Source organism: Sorex araneus, chromosome 1, assembly GCF_027595985.1.
Source record: "Sorex araneus isolate mSorAra2 chromosome 1, mSorAra2.pri, whole genome shotgun sequence".
NCBI classification, from domain to species: domain Eukaryota; kingdom Metazoa; phylum Chordata; class Mammalia; order Eulipotyphla; family Soricidae; genus Sorex; species Sorex araneus.
In genome coordinates, this window is record NC_073302.1 from 137,789,573 (window position 1) to 137,809,952 (window position 20,380).

General features: G+C 42.6%; 1 protein-coding gene across 2 annotated transcripts in view; it reads right to left on the reverse strand.

Moving 5' to 3' along the window:
* MIER3 (MIER family member 3) overlaps positions 1 to 7,863 on the reverse strand; it is a 34,140-nt gene extending 26,277 nt beyond the window's left edge. For both annotated transcript variants that reach the window (XM_055120780.1, XM_055120772.1), the window contains exons 1-3: positions 7,816 to 7,863; positions 6,202 to 6,226; positions 2,489 to 2,634 (exon numbers count right to left, since the gene is read on the reverse strand). In XM_055120780.1, the coding sequence (XP_054976755.1) occupies positions 2,489 to 2,634; positions 6,202 to 6,226; positions 7,816 to 7,824 (180 nt within the window). In that variant the 5' untranslated portion in view covers positions 7,825 to 7,863. The remainder of the gene's footprint in view (positions 1 to 2,488; positions 2,635 to 6,201; positions 6,227 to 7,815) is intronic.
* Between the last annotated feature and the right edge of the window lie 12,517 nt (positions 7,864 to 20,380).

A 20,380-nucleotide genomic window follows, 5' to 3' on the forward strand; every position in this document is an offset into this window, starting at 1 on the left:
GAGTAAACCCTGTGCGTCGCCAGGTGTGACCCAAAAAGAAAAAAAAAAAAAAACTATTTAATGGTCTACAGTTTCTCTGAATCTACAAATTTATTGACAGACATCACTACAAAACTTTTAAATACAGCATATACTAAGCAAAATGAAAACCACAGAAATGGGATCTAATAATTTCTACAAAAAGCTAATTGAGTAACGTTTAATCAATGCCGTAAGTCCTGCATTAACTGCAATGCCTAGTGTAAGTCAAAGGAGGCCAAGGAGGTCCACTGCAACTGCAGCCTCTTGATTTAACAAACAGAAGTCTATTCTTAGAAGCCTTCTACGAACTCCACAGAAGGTTAAACATCTTTGAGAACTGTATTAACCCTTTTTCTCACAACTCTCACTGCTTATCATTTTCACAGTCCATAGCATGTCATTAAAAATCTTTACTATTTGTCTAACCCTCTAACCCCACATTAAAAGTTCCTGGAGTTCGGGAACATTGCAAAATTTTTTGCAATCACAGGGCCTACCCCAGTTCATGGCTAAGTGGTAATGTTAGCTAGATTGTAGATGTTACTCTATGCAACCTACTTATAAAAGTAGAAAGAAATAGTTTGAATAAAGCCAAGAAAGAATGTAAGACATTTAGATATTTTCTCTCATTAACGGGTAACATTTTATCATCACCCTTTAAAAAGAGAATATGCTATACCTTGTTTCTTGAATACTTTCTAATTTCAATTTTATCTCTAAACCCAAATCTGCTCATTTTTTTTAGAATGTACTTTTAAAAAATGACTAACTGCAATTGTGTGTTTGATTAATTTGCAAAAGAAATGTGTTCATAAAAGTTCAGATTTACAGGAGCAAGTCAGGAACCCAGAGTGTCTTTTGTTTTCTGTATAGTAATATGAGGGAAGATTACCTTCCAAAGATGAAAAATTGCAATCTTAAAAATGAAATACTACTGAGAATTATTTTGGAAAATTCCTGTTATTCTAGGCTAACTGGAGATTTAGAATAAGGCTAATTTACAGTTAAGTATAGTCCTCTATATTGTTAAGATGACACCTATGGAGACCTTTCTGTAGTGGTGATATAAATATGTTTAAAATTCACTTCATTTGAATTTATATTGGTTTGGGGTTTATAAAGTTATGAACTATTTATTCCTGACAGATAACTGGGGGACGCAGGGGATAGGGAATGGGATATTACAAATTTACATTTTAAAAGAGTAAAATGTTTTCTCTTTCAACTTTCTTATAGCATTTACCAGGATATGTTATTTGAAGGAAGAGATTGGGCTCTGTAACTACCTCAGCGCTCAGGTAAAGTCCAATGTGACTTTCAGCAGAATAGCATAACATGATGTGAAGAGGGCTGGTACTGAATTCAGAGCTCAGTCAGGTTTTCTCTGTCTCAATATTGTGTGTGTGTGTGTGTGTGTGTGTATCTCAATGTGTGTGTGTATCTCAATATTCTTGTCTCTAAGGTGAAAAGTAAAGATACACCTCCTTCACTGTGGTGATATAAATGTAAAAATTAGGTTAATAGGAATAAAATAATTTTGGAAAAACAAATGAAAATAAGTTGGGCTAAACTGAGAGAGTTATACAGGTTATGATGTTTGCAGGAGGACCAATGTTCAGTCCTTGGCACTTCATCCCCTGAGCACCTGAGGGACTGCCCCTCAACAAGCACTGCCTGTATGGTCCACCTTTCCCCACGCAAACCTGTATATATTTTGCATATTTATTTAGCAACCCTTCAAAATAATGGGAGTAAAAATCAGTGCCATTCCATAGAAGCTTAGTTAAAATAAGGGGCAAGGAAATGGTTCAAGGGGCTGCAGTTAAATGTTCTGCATGTGGGAGCTCTGGGTTTCCCTGTCATCACATCATCCTTAAGCAGTACTGGGAGTGGCCCTGGAGCACTGCCTGTTATCACTGTATCACTGTCACTGTCATCCCATTGCTCATTGATTTGCTCGAGCGGGCACCAGTAACGTCTCCACTGTTAGACTTGTTACTGTTTTTGCCATATTGAATACGCCAAGGGTAGCTTGCCAGGCTCTGCTGTGCGGGTGGGATACTCTCGGTAGCTTGCCGGGCTCTCTGAGAGGGACGGAAGACTTGAACCCGGGTCGGCCGCGTGCAAGGCAAACGCCCTATCCGCTGTGCTATCACTCCCCAAAACTAGGGGTTAAAGGTAAAGTCAAAAATAAAGATGCTGGAGGCCAGAGAGATAGTACAATGGGTAAGGCATTGGCCTTGCATGCAGCTGACCCAGGTTCAAATTCCAGCACCACCTATGGGCTCCTAAGCCCACCAGGAGTGACCCTGAGCACAGAGCCAAAAGTAAGACCCGAGCAAGGCCAGGTATGTGCCAAAACTCAAAAAAATAAAGATGCTAATCCTAATTTCAGGTAAATTGCAAAATAAGTTACAAAAGAATGTCTTTACTGTTTGCATTAAAATATTAAAATAAAATTTTCTACCTTTTCTAAGTCTTCAATTTCCGAACTGAAGTTTTTTCCCTCATCCATCATTTCCTCTTCTTCAAGAGTTCTTTCATCATCATAGTCATGGACCAACATCTCAGCAGTGGGGTCAAAATCATGATCCTCGGAAGATAAAGACCCAACTGGAATGAAACAAATGGAATAACTTTGCATATTCACAACTGCATTAAAAAAAAAAACTGCTTGGCATGCCTATACAAACTTTATTAAATGCATTTACTATATATACTTTACAGATAATAAAGACCACAGTTCTAAAAAGATATCTAATTAGCAGGAAAAAAAATGAGAAAGTAGTTTACAAACTTTCATAAGGATACAGTACATGAGAACACAATTTCTAATAGCAGAAGGAGTGTGATTTATCTGGAGTGGCCCTAAAATATTTCTAGAGGCCAGAGAGAGTCCAGCAGTTATGCCACCTGCCCGGCATGGCTGACCCAAGTAGAAGGTCCACAACTCAAGCACTGCCCAGAGTGAGGCCCAACCACAGAGCCAGGAGCAAGTCCAGAGCACTGCCAGGTGTAGCTCCCAAAACACCCAATCCCACCAAAAGAAAAAAGTTCCAACATAATGTCATATTTACTTATCAGCTTAATACATTTGTCTAAAAATTGAGGCTGGAAGATGGCTCAAAGGGTTGAAGTACAGGCTTTGCAAGCGGGAGCCTCAGGTCCCACTACCACCTCAGAACCACCAGATTTAACCCAAAAACATAAAAAAAAAAAAAAAAACCACCACATCTGTTTAGAAACAGAAAAAATCTGAAGAATCGCAAATGGAGGCTTTTCACAAGACTGTTTCACACAAAACTAAACACTTCAGAAGAAGCAAATAGATTTTATAAATTTCTAATCATTATGTAATGCTCTAAAATAGATTTTATAAATTTCTAATCATTAATTATAGGTGTAAAACATAAGAAAAATCCGGTATAAAACAAACAAATTTCTGTGAGGCAACTACATAATAATTCCATCTTTAAAAGCACCATCTTAGTGGCTGGAGAGATAGTACAGTAGGTGGGTGGGAGGGTGCTTGCCTTGCACATGGCTGACCTGAGATTGTTATCTGGCATCCCATATGGTCCCCGGAGCACTGCCACGAATAATTCCTGAGTGCAGAGACAGGACTAACCCCTGAGCATCACTGGGTGTGCCCCCCAAATAAATAAGTAAATAAAAATAAAAGCAGTATATTACTTTCACATGTATGACTACACTAACAGTACTTCTCTGTAAGAAGGAAGCATCAAACCATAGAGCATAACAGCTTTTGGATTACTAATAAAGTTCTTAAGATTATAATGAATGGATTTACAAAATCATCTGGAAAGGCTTTGGAAGATAAAGCCCCATTTGCAGCCTGAATTAACCAAATTTTATTGCTAGTTTTTTAAATAGCAAATATGACAGCAATAGGATATTTTAAAAAAACAAGTGGGGAAATTGAATCCATAATTTCAAACAAATAAAATCAATATTTTGAAAAATAGGATTTCCCCATCTTAAAATTTAAGGCATCAATTTTTATTAGATTAGTGATTCTCTAAGTAAAGAAGGAAAGATCAGGATTTTGGGAGCAGAGAAATGGAAAAGTAGAAAGAAGCATCTGCAACATAGTTTGATTCAAATTTTTGGTCAAACTATTTGATATTTAAAATTCCAAATAGTTAAGAATAATGTAAGATTACTAACTAGGTCAAAGATTTTTCACCATGGAAAATACCTCAAACACAATTCAATTTTTCAGACTATGACTTTTAGGAAATTTAACCATTAGTTCTAAAACAAAAAAATTGTATGGAACTTAATTTCTTTAATGTTAAAAGACATTATCTATTCATCCATCCGAAAACCTGTTGAAATATTATGGTTTCAATTTAATTTTTAAAGAGAAAAATGCATGTTTATCAAATAGCTGAAAAACATACATCCACATCACAGTTTTTTGGGGGGCAGGGAAGAAATTTCTGGAAGTCTCTATAGCATGCTAAAATGCGAGGGAGGAAACAGATGCAACTTTTCTCCCTCTTTTGAGGGCAAAACTCTTGCATTCTGTCACCCTCTTACCACCTCACAGAGCAGACAGGAATCATCCCTAGCACAGAAGTTATTCAATAAGCAACAAAAATTGCGGCCCAAACCAGCTAATCCTGGCTCTATCCCAGGTATCTGAAACCTGACAGAAGTAACTTTCTGGCCTGAAGTTCAATTTTTCATTTGTAAATTATGTAGGGTTGGCTTAGATGGCCTCTAAAATTTCTCCTAGCTCTAAAATGCTCTAATAGAGCAGCTAAGTAACTAAAAACCGGTTATGAATCTGTTTAAACACCAAAACCTAGCTATCTTTCAGCTTCTCCTCCCCCCCACTTCCATGGATGACTACTTCTTAAAGGCAGACTGATGAAACATGGAAAATTTCCATTATCATCCAGATGTTTGGCATCACATACATAAATATTCTTTTCCTGGAACCAGCTAATAACAACAAAAATTGTCTCAAAAATAAGAGTTTTTAAAAACAAAATTTCAATGTAAAGAAGTTGCTTTTTTTTTGTTTTATTTTTATTTTTTGGCTTTTGGGGGTCAGACCCTGCGATGCTCAGGGGTTACTCAAGGCTCTGTGCTCAGGAATTACTCCTGGCGGTGCTCGGAGGACCATATGAGATGCCGCAGATCAAACCTGGGACGGCCACGAAAGGCAAACGTCCTACCTGATCCCACCCCATAGCTATTTTTAATACAATGAACTGTTCACCATTGGGCACCAAGTTCTAAGACCTGGGAGTCCATCCAGGCTCTGCCTGGACAGACTTCAGATGGGTGGCTCTCAATAAAGTCTCTTCAGATATAAAATAAATTGGGCTCATTCTGCGGCACCTTTTCTGGAGTCTTGGGCGGGCGAAAAGGCAGCCAAAGGAGACATGCTTCAAAAATTCTATATTGGGGATGGGAAAGATAGTACAGCGGAGAGGGGCCTTACCTTGCACCCATCCACCCAGGTTCTGTTCCCAGCATTTCATATGGTCTCTGAAGCCCCGCCAAGACTGATTTGTGCAGGGCCAGGAGTAAGCACTGAGCACAGCCGTACGTGGCCCAAAACCAAAAACAAATTTTTTTTTTTTTTTTTTGCTTTGCTGTTCTCCTGTGCCAAACTTGAAGACTGTACTTTTCTAAGATACCTTTACCTAACTTTCCATTTAAAAGTAATCTATTCGACGGCTCTAGGTTATAAAAAACTTATATGACAATCCTGAAACGGGGAATCATGATCAACAATTAGTATAAGCAATGTCAAAGTTCTGACAAAAAATCAACTTCTCAGGAAAGCAAAATTGAAACTCTCTAAATTGCTAGCGAGGGAAAAGCTGATCAGGGATTGGCTGGTTCAGGCTTGGAGGAAAAAAAAAGATATGTCCGAATTAAAGGCATTAAACAAGTCTATCATCAGCTTTTTAAAAAAATACATACATACATACATATTTTTTCAACGTGTATACAAGGGGGGGGTGTAGTAGACTACTTCTTCCTCGGAAAACTTAATTACCAAACGTACATTAAAACTCTAACACCAAGTGATGAAAAAACTCGCAGGGCTAATTTTTGTGAGAAAAACCTTTAGCAACAGATTTTTGGAAAGCCCGTTACCCTCCGGGGGCCCACTGGAGGTGAGAAAACAGGACAAACCTGGGCTCGAACTTCCAAAAGAAGCCTAAGGGGGGGGAGAGGGAGAGAGAGAGAGAAAATAACGTGGGTTAGATCGCTAGGCGGGTAGGAGGCTGCGCCGGCGGCGGGGCGCAGAAGAGGCGGAGTCCCGCGCTCCACCGCAGCTGCCAAAAGTGCAAAGACGCAGCTCGGCTCCGAACGCTCCCGGCCCCTCTCGGGCCCCTCTCGGGCCCCTCTTGGCTGTCTCGCCTTCCTCCCCGGGTCCCCAGCGTGCGAACTCGCAGAGCCCGGGACGGAGCCCCGGAGTCTATCTAACGCGCAACTCCAAACCGCCCCCTTTGGAGCGCTGCAAGTTGCACCGCGGAGCAGCCGAACCCAGACGGCGGCTCGCAGCATCGGCCGCCCGATCCCCGCCAACACGGGGGACCTCCCTCCCACCACCCCCCCCTCCAAATTCCACCCGGCTTTTCACGGTCCCCAAGCACACCTCGTCACGCAACACTCCCAGAAGGGGGCTCGGCAGTCGAGCCCTTTCTGGACCCATCGAGTCTCCGGGAGCCCCCCTTCTCCGCCGCTATCCTGAGCTCCCCCCAACCCCACCCCCCGAGCGCGGGCGGGCTCGCAGTTCGACACGGCCCGAAGCCAGAGCGCGCGTCGTCCCCCCCCACCCCACCTCCGGCCTTTCCCGCCCCCTCTCCTGGGTCCGACGACGCGGGCCATCAGTAACCCCCCCCCCCCCCAGAAGCTAGTTCTTTCCGAGGTGTTCAGTCCTTCCCCGGGGTCCTCCAGATCCCCCGGCCGGCGAGCCTGGGGGCTTCTATGGCACCCCCACCTTCCACCACCTCCCCCCGACACACACACCGCCACCTCGACCACCAGTCCCAGGGCTGGGGGGGGGGGGGGGCTCGGCCCGCGTAGCTTCGCCAGCCCGACCTCCTACCTCCACCCCAGAGGAAAGTGGGGCTACGGGGGACCCCCGCAAAGAGCGTCGACGGCCCGGGTCGGCTCTCGGACGCCTCCGGCGCTCCCGCACCTCCCGAGCTGCGGGACGGGGTGTCCCGCTCGCCTCCCGCGAAGCCCGGCGGCCGTGCATCTCGCTCGCCGCTGCGCCCGCCGCAAAGTGGAGCGCCGGGCTCGGCGGCACCGCAGCCGGGGTCCGCGGGGCCGGGCTGACGGAGTTCTCCTCCCGCAGGGCAGTGGCGCAGCCCGCTCCCCGCTTTGCAATTCGGCCGCGGAGGGAGGGGGTGGGGGGGAGCTCGGCCGGTTTCCACCCACCCCGGCCCCGGGGAGGCGGCGCAGAGAGGCTCCGGCGGCCCGCGGCGGCGGCCCGGGGCCGCGACACCGCGCCGTCCCCCGGAGCCGGGCTCCGCGGCTCCGGGCCACCGGCTCCCGGCCGGCTCGGGGCCGGAGCCGCCGCGGCCTAGTCCCGGAGGGAGACCGCTCCCGCGCCCGCTCCCGCCCCCCGGCCGGCCCCGCCGCCGCCCGTCGCCGCCCCGCGGCCCCCCGCGCCGCCACGCCGCCCGCCGCGGGGCCGCGAGAAGCGCCCCGGGTGCCCCCCAAGTCGGCTTCGGAACTGCGGGGGGCCGCTGGACGCCCGCCCCAGCCCGGCCGCTCCTGCCCGGTTTCTCCGCTCACCTCCGCCATATTGGTACCTTTAGGGCGAACGAGCAGCGCCGAGCCCAGTCCCCGGATGGGGCGCCTGAGCCAATCGCAGCCGCCGCCGCCGTCTGCCCGGCACCCGCCCGGCGGCGGAGGCGGCTCGGCCCCTTATAGGGCAGGGCGGCCCGCGACGCCCCCGGCCCCGCTCGCACGCCCACCCCGCCGGAGCCCCCGGAGCGGTGCCCCTGCGCTCGGCGCCCGCTGCCGGCGCCGCGACCCGCCGGTCGCGTTCAGGGGACGCCTCTGCCCCGGTAGACTCCCGAAGTTCCAGCGGGATCCGAGACTAGCGGAGTAGACGGATGGGAGCACGGGCGCGGGACACAGCCACGGCCCGACGGCCGAGGCCCGGGGAGGCTGAGGACCGGGCGGCCGACCCCGGGGGTCCGGAAGGGCGTGGAGGAGGCAGGCTGGAGACTCCCTGGGGACTAGTCAACAGATTGTCCTACCCCCCCTACTCCCGGCTAAAGGAAGGGGCATCGACGGAGCGGGGCGAAGACCCACGAGAAGGGACAAGTGGCCGCTGGACGGCACAGCCCCACTGAAAGCTTCCCGGCACTTTGCTGTGGAGACCAATAGAAATGAGGGCTGTAGACCACCTACGCTGGCTCTGAGAGTGGACGCTGCAGGTGTCCCGACAGGCTCTGGAAAGTTGTGACGGTACCCAAGAGAAGGCAAGCCCTAAGCAGCAAGGAAGGGATGATGATTAGCCCATTACAAAGATGCGCCTTGTAAAATGTAAAGTACACCCCCCCCAAAAAAAATTTTTTTTTCAGGTAACATAGGTTATCACTAAGCAGTCCAGCAGATGACCCAGAAGGACCTTTGGAAGGACGGAAATACAAATCAAAGACCCTGAACCGAATCTCAAAAATGCCCTACTGTCTACCCTTCCCCAAACAGTTAACGTTTGCTTAGGGTTAGTAAAAGGAAACTAGCTCCGGGGACAAGGGGGGTGGAGGCGGGGTGAGTTGGGAGCAGGAGGACAAGGTTAACTGGTTTATATATGCTCCTGTCCATGCCTTACGGCTGCTTAATCGCCACTGGAGAAAGGCAGCTAACTCTAGATAGGTCACTTAGAACAACTCAGCAAAGCACTCCAAAAAACATTCTCCAATATTCGCCAGTGACTGTTAGCCTCCACAGAGGTAAATCCTATAAGAAGTCGGCTTGCCTGGAACAGGATTGTGTTGAGACCAGAAATAATGTGTATGAAAGAGAAAACTTTTGGAAAAGTCAAGTCTGCCCCCACGGTCCATTGATAAGGTTCAAACCAAATCAAAATAGTGTGGTGGGGTCCTCTGGAGACTTGGAGAGCAACCTCAGACGACAGGCCTCTTCTCCAACTGTTAAACTGTAGATGGTAAGTGATGGAGTTGAGTATTTAATATCACAAATGAAGAGATTTTTAAGAAGCTGAAAATGTTCATATTTTTATTCCAAACATGGTTGATCTGACTTTAAACCCAGGGTGGCCTTCATCCTCCCTCTAAGGGCACAAATGTAGGATGAGGCAAGAGTCTGGATCTTGGACAGGAGGGGAGAGGGCTTGGTTGCACATTTTTGCCAAGGCATTTCAAAATGAAATTCACTCCACTGGTAAAAGTTATTTATGTATGGAAATTTTAGGGGAAGATCACTTCAACCATTTCAAAACATCATAAAGCCATGGAAAATTACACTTTCCCTGCTGTGAAAGATATCTTTCGACCTTTTGTCCAGTCAAATAACTCAAAAACAGCTGAACTTTGAAACTAGAGGCTTGTTGGCACACATCATATGCACAGTCCTCACTCAGGCGTAGGAGTTTTCATAGTAAAAAGTGAGTTTGAAAATTGAGTTCAAACGATTAACTTTGGAAACAGGGTCATGAGCATGCCCTGTGGACGGAGCCCTTAGATAGTACTGTGAGCTGTTTGACCATAGACTGGCCGTGAATCCATGACAAAAGCATCTCCATGACAATAGTCAGCCCCAGGTACCGAAGATCAGGAGCAACTGTCACTTCCTAGCAAATGCAGCTATAATTGTAGCCCTCGGTTCCATTTTGCCATTCCAGAAATGTACAGACGCCTCCACTTGCATGAAATTAACTTCAGCAGAATCTCTTTATTAAATTGTAAAGGTTTTGTATGCGTGTTTGCTTATCTGCACTCCATCACAGTAAAATGTTTATGTCATCCTTGTGTAAAGAAAGATTCATACAAATGTGATGCTTAATTAATTCACTCAGCTTAGGACACAACAGTTTTCTCTTATTATGATATACTATCCAGTCTTGCGTCCCATATTCCTTTTATGATAAAATGTGTATGTACATGAATCTTTATTCTTATTGTTGGAAAAACTTCCAGAAGTTGGTACAAATAAAAAGTTCCCTTGTTCCAGGAAGTTGAAATTAAAGATCACATTTTATTGCTATTATCCTGTTACCTACACAACAGGTGTCATTATATAAAAAGCGAGTCCCATGCTGGATGCTGGGGATGAAAGGTATCACCAGGAATGTCTCTATGCCTTAAATTTTTAGTATGGAGGGTGGGGAGATAGTGAGGGTAAGGCCTCACATGAGGCTCGCCCAGGTTTCATTTTCAGCACTGCAGGTGATCTCTTGAGCCCTTCCAGGAGTAAACCCTGAGCACTGCCAGGTATGTCCAAAAGTGAACAAAAAAAATTTTTTTAAGTAAGTTATTATTACACGGGGTGTATGGGAACTAGATCAATAAGAATGCAAAACAAATCAATCTCCTATGGGGAAGCAAAATAAAATGGGTCCTCCAACCGTTTTTTGGCGGGGGAGCACCCACCCAGTAAGGATTATGAATGTGTGATTCCCGATGGCTTGCAGTAAAATATACAAAAAAGGAAATATAAAAAAATAGGATGAAGGAAACTAATTAGACTAGGGGGTTATCACCTGAAAGGAAAAAATAGACTAACAGTATGGCAGGTAATGAGATGTAGCACACTGAGAGTTCAACTTATAGATTTGACTACAGCTTTAGAGAGCCAAAGCAAAGCATGAAATAGCAGAACAAAAGAAAATACAACTCCTTGTTATTCTCATTGCCTTTGGGGAGAAATAAGAAATTCTCCGTAGAAACATGATTTTTGGAACATCTTTTTTTTTTTTAACTTTCTTAATTTTATTTTTATAAAGTTGTTCACAATAATTTATTACATTCAATATTCTGACACCCCGGCTGGAGCGATAGCACAGCAGGTAAGGCGTTTGCCTTGCACGCAGCCAACGGAGGTTCAATTCCTCCGTCCCTCTCAGAGAGCCTGGCAAGCTACCAAGAATAGCTACCCGTGACATATTCGATATTCCAAAAACAGTAACAACAAGTCTCACAATGGAGACATTACTGGTGCCCGTTCGAACAAATCGATGATCAATGGGATTACAGTGATAGAATAATACAGTGATTCCGACTCCAATCCCACTACAATTAAAGCTTCCCACCACCGTTATTTTGAATTTTGCCACCATCACTCTTGTGGACATCTTGAAGCAATTTACCTGCAGTGGTAGTGAAATAAAAATGGAGTAGTTTCACACCTAACAGATTTCCATCACTGTCTGTTTTGGTGACCATCCATGACAGCCGATAACTCTCTAAATTTAATATTTCAAACCCAAGTATCTAATGGTAGGCAGTGCAATGAAGGGGAGAAGACAAAAGCAGAGACAAGAGTAAACCACTAGATAGTAAGTAATTCTCCAATTGGAACAGATGCTGCTTACTTGCAGCAAACTCACTTTTTGGGGTTGTATTTTGATTTTGTTTTGGAGCCACAACTGGCGATGCTCAGGGCTTATTCCTGATTCTGCACTCAAGGATCATTCCTGACAGGCTCTGAGGACCATATGGAGTGCCAGGGATCAAACATAGGGCAGGCTTGTGAAAGGAAAGTGCCTTACCCAATATATTATCACTAAAACTCACTTTTTTTTGTTTGTTTGTTTTTTGTTTTTTGCTTTTTGGGTCACACCCAGCGATGCTCAGGGGTCATTCCTGGCTCTGCACTCAGGAATGACCCCTGGCCGTGCTCAGGGGACGATATGGGATGCTGGGAATCGAACCCGGGTCGGCTGCATGCAACGCAAACGCCCTACCTGCTGTGCTATCACTCCAGCCCCAAAAACTCACTTTTGCATCAAAATGTGAACCCACAAGACTCCTAGATAGTCTGGTTTTCCAAGAACCACATGAAAGTTTTTTTTTTTTTAATTTTTATTAGTGAATCACCGTGAGGTACAGTTACAAACTTATGAACTTTCATGTTTGGATTTGGTTTACATCCCTCCACCGGTGCCCATTTTCCTCCACCAATGTTCCAAGCATCCCTCCCACCACCCCCACCCCAAACACATGAAAGTTTTTATATGGAAAAATTTTATGTAAAATCTGGTTTTCAAGCATGTTGATTAATTTTTAAAATAGTAAATACAAAAATAAAATAAAATAGTAAATACAGTGTATGGGAAATAAACCATACTGTGTACTTCCAGTTTGCAGAAATCTAGAACTGTCTTTTGATATTATTTCTAAACATGACTTTGAACTAAGATGATATTAAGTCCTCTCTCTATGAGATCAAATTATTTACAGTTTTGCAAATACTTTTCCTGTGTGACACTCTAGTATTTTTGTTGTTGTCATGAATGACTACTCTTTGAGAAGACTAATTCATTATAATAAGTTTTACCTAAATAAAAATTGTTTATTGAAGGGAAACAGTCTGCACAGTGATTGAAAAAAACAGAACATTCAGAGTTGAAGAAAGTGAATCCTCACTTTGTTATTTTTAAAATGAAGGGAACCTGGTTCTTAGACACGAGAATCTACCTAACCCTTAAATCAAGGATGCGTTTTATAAAATAGGCACAATCGGCTAGCATATCTTTGTAAAGCAACCCAAATTGATTTTCTAAGTCAGTTGCTTACATTTAAGAGATATTCTCCAAAAAATGTTGAATAACTGAATACTTTCCACATACCCATGTTGATACCTATTTTTTAAATTTTAAGCTTAATTTAATATATAATTATATATATACATATACACACATATATATATCCAAGCATATTGCAGTGGTAGGTTTTTTTTTTTTTTTGAGGGTTTTTGGTTTGGTTTGGCTTTGAGGCCACAACCAGCATTGCTAAGGGCTTACTCCTGGCTCTGCACTCAGGGATCACTCCTGGCAGACTTAAGGGACCTATGGAGTGCTGGGGATCAAACCCTGCTTAGCTGTGTGCAAAGCAAATGCCCCCTACCTCATATCATGCATGTAGTTATTTTTTTTAAAATATTGAGGTGCTGGGGCCAGAGCGATAGCACAGCGGGTAGGGTGTTTGCCTTGCACGGGGCCGACCCGAGTTCGATCCTCAGCATCCCATATGGTCCCCCAAGCACTGCCAGGAGTAATTCCTGAATGCAAATCCAGGAGTAACCCCTGAGCATTGCTGGGTGTGAGCCAAAAAAAAATTAAAAAAAAAAAAAACAGGGCTGGAGAGATAGCACAGCGGGTAGGGCGTTTGCCTTGCACGCGGCCGACCCGGGTTCAAATCCCAGCATCCCATATGGTCCCCTGAGCACAACCAGAGGTAATTCCTGAGTGCAGAGCCAGGAGTAACCCCTGTGCATCACCAGGTGTGACCCAAAAAAGCAAAAAAAAAAAATAGATATATTGAGGTGCTGAAGTAATAATACAGCAGGTAGGGCACCTGTGTTGCACACAGCCAATATGGGTTCAATTCCTGCCACCACATATGGTCCCCTGAGCATCACCAAAAGTGATCCCTGAGTGCAGAGTGGGAATAAGTACTGAGCACCACTGGTGTGACTACCAAACCAAAAACAAGCAACAAAAAGACTCTTGGGCCAAAGAGAGACAACAGTAAGGGCTAACATGCATGATCTGAATGCAGAATGCCTAGGTTCAGTTTGGTTTTCACATGTCCCCAGAGCACCAATAAGAGTGACTCCTGAGCACAGAACTGGGAGTAATTCCTTCCTGAACACTACCACACATGGCGTCCAAAGTAAAATAAAGGGATGTAGCTCAGTGTATGAGATGCTTAAGCTCTGTGTTTGATCTCAGCACTACAAACTCACTACACACTGTTGGATATCATTGGTTTGTGAAAATCTTGTGATAACAAAATCTTGTGATAACACTTTAAAATGTATAAGATGAAACCTATACACCACAGCAACTTGACTTATCCATCATTCTTAGACAAAGAAAAAGAAACATTGTAAAAAAAGTATTTATTTATTTTGGTTTTGGGGCCACACTTGGCTGTGCTCAAGACCTACTCTTGTTTATGCGCTCAGGAATTACTCCTGGCAGTGCTCAGGATGCCGGGAATTAAACCCAGGTCAGCTGTGTGCAATGCAAACACCCTAACCACTGTACTATCACTTTGGCCCCAAACACATTTTTTATTTAACAATATGAATTTTAGATTTCCTTTTCTCCTTTAAGTCATATTTTCATTCTATTTTCTCCTAAGGATTTTATTTTAGTGTGTGCTTTATGCCCAGAGTCTTTTGTCGATACCCTTTTATCTTCCTCTGCAACAAAAGTAATCTATAAATTGACACTCAAAATTAATAAATTTTATTTCCATTATCCGTCTACTTGTTATTAATTCACAATTCAAAATAACATACCTGAATTAAAATTTTTGATTGAGATTTATAGAATAAAAATGAAAATACATTGAAATTGCTTTATTTTTTTTGTTTTTGGGCCACACTCGCTTTGCTGGGGAAGGGAGGAGTATACTGGGATCAAACCTAAAGTTTCCATGTCCAAAGCATGTGCTCCAGCCCTTTGTTACATCTTCTGGGCACCTGGAATTTCAGAATTAGATGAATGGGAACTATAATATTCTCAGATTAAGATGAATGGAACCTTTAAACAAATTAGTTCCTTATATCTGTGGATGAATTTTATTTTATATTTGAGAATGAATTTAACATCTTTTCTATTTTTATTCATATAATAGATAGGACCTAGAGATAGACCTTCTAGTACATGCCTATCTAATCTTTGACAAAGAAGCTTCTCGAGTATAAAGTCGGGGGGCGGAAAGCCTCTTCAGAAAATGGTAGTAGGTCAGTCACATGTGAAAACTGATCAGTCACATGCAAAAAAAAAAATGGACTCAGACCCTTTTCTCACAACATGCACAAAAGTCAATTCAAAATGGACTAAAGGGGGGCTGGAGCAATAGTACAGTGGGTAGGGCGTTAGCCTTGCACACAGCTGACCCAGGCTCAATTCCCAGCATCCCATATGGTCCCCCAAGCACCACCAGGAGTAATTCCTGAGTGCAGAGTCAGGAGTAACCCCTGAGCAATGCCGGGTGTGACCCAAAAAGAAAAAAAAAATCATGGATTAAAGATCTCGATATCAGACCTGACTCCAAAGAGCATACTGAGGAAAATATAGGAAGAATCCTTAATGACATTGAATCTAGAGGTATCTTTAATGATTCCATGCCATTAGCCAAGCAAATAAAATCAAACTTAAGCAAAAGAGACTACATCAAATTAAGAAGCTCCTGAATCACTAAAGAAATGATGACAAGGATAAAAAGATACCACACAGACTAAGAGAAAACATTTTCCCACCATTTTCCTACCAGTTAGCTGAGAAAGGGTTTATATCTAGGATCTATAAAGTAATTGTTAATATTTTAACAAGAAAATAATCAATTCCACCAAAAGACAGGAAGAAGAAATTAATAGGCACTTTGCAAAGAAGACAGATAGCCAAAAGGTATGTGAGAAATACTCTACATGAGAGAAATGAGAATTAATACAATAATGATATATCACATCATACCAGTGAGACTGGCATACATCATAAAGATAAAAAGCAACCAGGCTTGAGGAAACTTTGGTACATCTATACAATGGAATACTATGCAGCTGTTAGAAAAAAGGAAGTCAAGAATTTTGTAGTTAAGTGGATGGGCATGAAAAGTTTCATGCTGAGTGAAATGAGTCAGAAAGAGAGAGACAGACATAGAAAGACTGCACTCATCTATGGTATATAGAATATCAGAGTGGGAGACTAATACCCAAGAACTGTAGAAATAAGTACCAGGAGGTTGACCCCATGGCTTCGCGGCTGGCCTCACGTTCCGGGGAAAGGGCAACTCAGAGAAGCGATCACCAACTACATTGTAGTCGAAGGCCATGTGGGGGAAGGGAGTTGCGGGCTGAATGAGGGCTAGAGACTGAGCACAGCGGCCACTCAACACCTTTATTGCAAACCACAACAGCTAATTTGAGAGAGAGAACAGAAGGGAATGCCCTGCCACAGTGGCAGGGTGGGGTGGGGGGGAGATGGGATTGGGGAGGGTGGGAGGGACACCGGGTTTACGGGTGGTGGAGAATAGGCACTGGTGAAGGGATGGGTTCCCGAACTTTGTATGAGGGAAGTATAAGCACAAAAGTGTATAAATCTGTAACTGTACCCTCACGGTGATTCTCTAATTAAAAATAAATAAATTATATAAATAAAAAAAATAAAAATAAAAAAAAAAGCAACCAGGCAACCAGTGTTGGCATGGATGGGGTGGGAAAGGAATCCTCATTCACTGCTGGTAGGAATATCAATTGGTCTAATCTTTATTTATTTAGTTATTTATTTTACTTTTTTTGGATCACACCCGGCGATGCACAGGGATTACTCCTGGTTCATGCACTCAGGAATTATTCCTGAAGGTGCTCAGGGGACCATATGGGATGCTGGGAATCAAACCCAGGTTGGCCGCGTGCAAGGCAAACGCCCTACCCACTGTGCTATTGCTCCAGCCCCAGGTCTAATCTTTTTTGGGAAAATAATTTAGACACCTCTCAGAAAACTCAGAATTGAGTTTTTATATGACCCAGCAATGTCACTTCTGGGCATCTTCCCCAAATTTTTAAGCAGAAAAGACATTTTTGATCTCTATGTTTATAACAGCAATATTTAAGATAGTCAAAATCTGGAAATGAACCCAAGTTCCAAGAACAGATCACTGCATAAAGAAACTATGATGCATATACACAGTGGAATATCACTCGACTATAAGACAAAAATCATGAAATTTGTCACTCTGTTGATGGGAAATGAAAGTGAAGTCATCCAGAAAGAGAGGGACAGTCATATAATGATCTTTCTCATGTATGGGATATAAAGAAGCATAATAGAACAATTCCAAAAGGCCAAGAACAAAAATCTAAGAACTGATCTATAGAACTGAGCTTACCGTGGTCGTGAGATATGTGGGCAGAAGAGGGTGTTGAGGAGGTGTGGTGGGAGTGAGGGGCAACACAGTGAGTGGGTACACTAGGACAATCAATGATGGGAGGAAGCAGACACTCTGGCTAAGGGTATGGTGTTGGAATGTTGTGTTCATGAAATCCTAGCATTTATAATTGCATTATCATTTACAATATAGTAAAGTTGTAAATGATCGTGGTTAAAATTTTTTTGAATGATAGAAATTAAAAAGCTATATTATTAAACTGCCATTCAGTTATTTGACTCTATATAATAGCTCACATTGTATCTTCTAATAAACATGATTATGCTGAGAGGTCAGGTTGAGTCATACATGGAGGTGATAGGGGCTACTCTTGGCTCTATGCTTGGGGATTGCTCCTGTTGGTGCCTGGGGACCACGTGGTGTAGGGGATCAAACTGGGGTCAGCTGCATGCAGGACAAATGCCTTAATCCTGGCCCCTAATAAACATTATTTTTATGATCTTATACTAATATTTTGATTAACTTCTTTCAGTCTTGTTTTTTAAAAAAAGAATTAAAAGCTGCCTGACCTGCAAAAGATTTGCAAGTGCTGGCCTTTATAGCCCTGAATTATAATCCATTTCAAACTTGCTGAAGGTTAAACACTTCACTAAAACTTACCAATGACTATTCATTGTATTAGGTTGTTTCTTTTCTCACTTAGAGGTACATGTTTAACCCAACCCAATATAGTCAACCCAAAAGGGAGGAAAAGTGGAAATATTCTCAATTTGAATACTTTCTTGCCAACAAAGTATTTTAAAGTAAAATAATTTATCTTATTACCCATATTAAATATACTTTTGAAAAAAACCTTAAAGCTGTGGATTTAGCCTTTACAGTTTAATTTATAGGAAATGTCTAAGACAGCCCAAACTAACAATGCTTGTCCTCTTCTTCAAACTGAATTGTCAAGTGACTCTTTCAGGAAAAGTTTGACTTCGTTTTTTATTCTAATGAACACGTGTAATCTTATAAAACACATTAAGGGCCGAAAAGATAATACAGGAGGTAATTTTGCTGCTATGCATGCAGCTGAACCTGGGTTAGTACTGCACATGGTCTTCCAGCACCACTAGGAGTAAGCACTAAGCCAGGAGTCAGTCCTGAGCACTGTTGGTGTAGCCCAGCACCCCCAAGCCCAATCTTTGAAGATAAATTACAAACCATGTACTCTAAGATAAAATACTGAAAAAGCATAATTCAAGTTTTAAAAAATTTTATTGTGCTTTTGGGTCATACTTTGCACTTTTCAGGCTCTGTAACAAACATGACTCCTGGCGGGACTTGGGGAACCATATGATTGAACTCACATAGGGTGCATGCAAGGTAAGCACACTACTTGCTGTTCTATCACTCCATCTCCACCAAAATATTTAAGACCTAATAGAATTATTAATTCATTTTCAAATAAATTATAAAAACAGGAGTAATCAAAATGTAGTTCCTTAATATTTTTATTATTCCATATAATGTGGAACTAAAGTTGATTAGCTATTTATATCACAAAGAATATGAAAAAGTCACATTATTATTTTGTTAATATGTACATGTAATATATTAAATGTGATATTTGCTATGGAATAAAAATAACTAAGTTTTATATGTACATAAAGTCAAATACTTCATTAATTTCATTCACTATTAAAAACTTTTAATAGTATTTGATGATAGAAAACTGCTCAAATAATCAGGAGTTAGCCTATCATTTTTTTCCATTTTGATTTTTTATTTAGTGGGCAAGGGAGGTAGCTCGAAGTTCCAAGTGCATGCTTTGCATGTAGGAACCCTAAATTTAATCCCTGGCATTGCTAGTTTCCACCAAGCACTATTAGAAGCATTCCCCAAGCTGGAGATTACTTCTAAATTTCTGGGTTATGACCCCAAAACAAACAAAATGATTTTTTTGCCTTGTCTCATTTTATTTTAATTGGAAGTAGAAAATATTATAAAATAAACTCAAAAAAGGATATTTATGAGGCTAGATAAATAGTGCTCATAGAAATGTTGATGCTTCTCAAAACATTTGCTTTCTCCCAAGGACTTAATGTATAGGTGTAATTATCAAGACTAAGATCACTGTCATCATCATCACTGTAATCTGTTGCTCATCGATTGCTCGAGCAGGCACCAGTATCATCTCCATTGGAGACTTGTTACTGTTTTTGGCATATCGAATATGACCCAGGTAGCTTGCCAGGCTCTACCCTGCAGGAGAGATACTCTCGGTAGCTTGCCCAGCTCTCCGAGAGAGATGGAGGAATCGAAGCCGGGTGGGCCACGTGCAAGGCAAACGCCCTACTGCACTTGATTAAATTTAAATAGTTTTTAATATTTCCTACCAGTGCTGACTTTTGACTTTGTCTTTTCTAAAACTCCCCTTGAAGAGCAATGCATTTTTAGACATTTTCAAGAGGGAAAGAAGAAAGCTATTAAATGAAAATTGCTCTCCTGTTCATATCCTACACTCCACAATATTCCATATTTGATCTCAGAAAAATTCCAATAATGACCAAAATACTTCACTCCTCACACTACATTTATTAAACTTTAATAAAATATACATGACAGGAAGATTTAATATTTATTTAATATGACACAATTTTAATTTTAGTGTGACTTTTTTTCTCTGTGAATGAGGTATTTGATGCCCCCAATCAATGTTTTATTTGACGTTCTTTTATATAGAAATTGGCTTCATAACTGAGACTCAAAGTATCTGTAGGATTGTGAGACTATGATAAACAAAAATTCATTTTCTTGCCCAGTAATGTACATCCAATAGGGGAGAAAGGGCATTAATATCAGCTGTTTCCTTTAAGAACATATTTAGGTTATAAATGAACCCGAGAAATAGAGAAATAAGTGAATGCTTTGCATGCTGGAGGGAGGTTCTGATTGAATTCTTAGGATGGTTCCCTGAGCACTGGAGAGAGTGAACCCCAAGCACCGATCCAAGAGTAGACTTCAAGCATGGGCAGGTGTGGTCCAAACCGCTAACCCCAAAAGAATGAATCCTGAGGTTAACAACTAGGATATGTTGATGAAAGTTGTCACAACTTAGTTGGCACTTCTTTAGGAGTGGGGCTAAACTCAGTAGAGGGACCAGGGATGAAATACAAAGTGGCAGAGCACAAGGCTACTGTGTGCAAGATCCTGTGCCTGATCCCTGAGAACTTCTGGATGTGACCCAAGCAACTCCTGTACACCTCGGCGAAACCATTCCC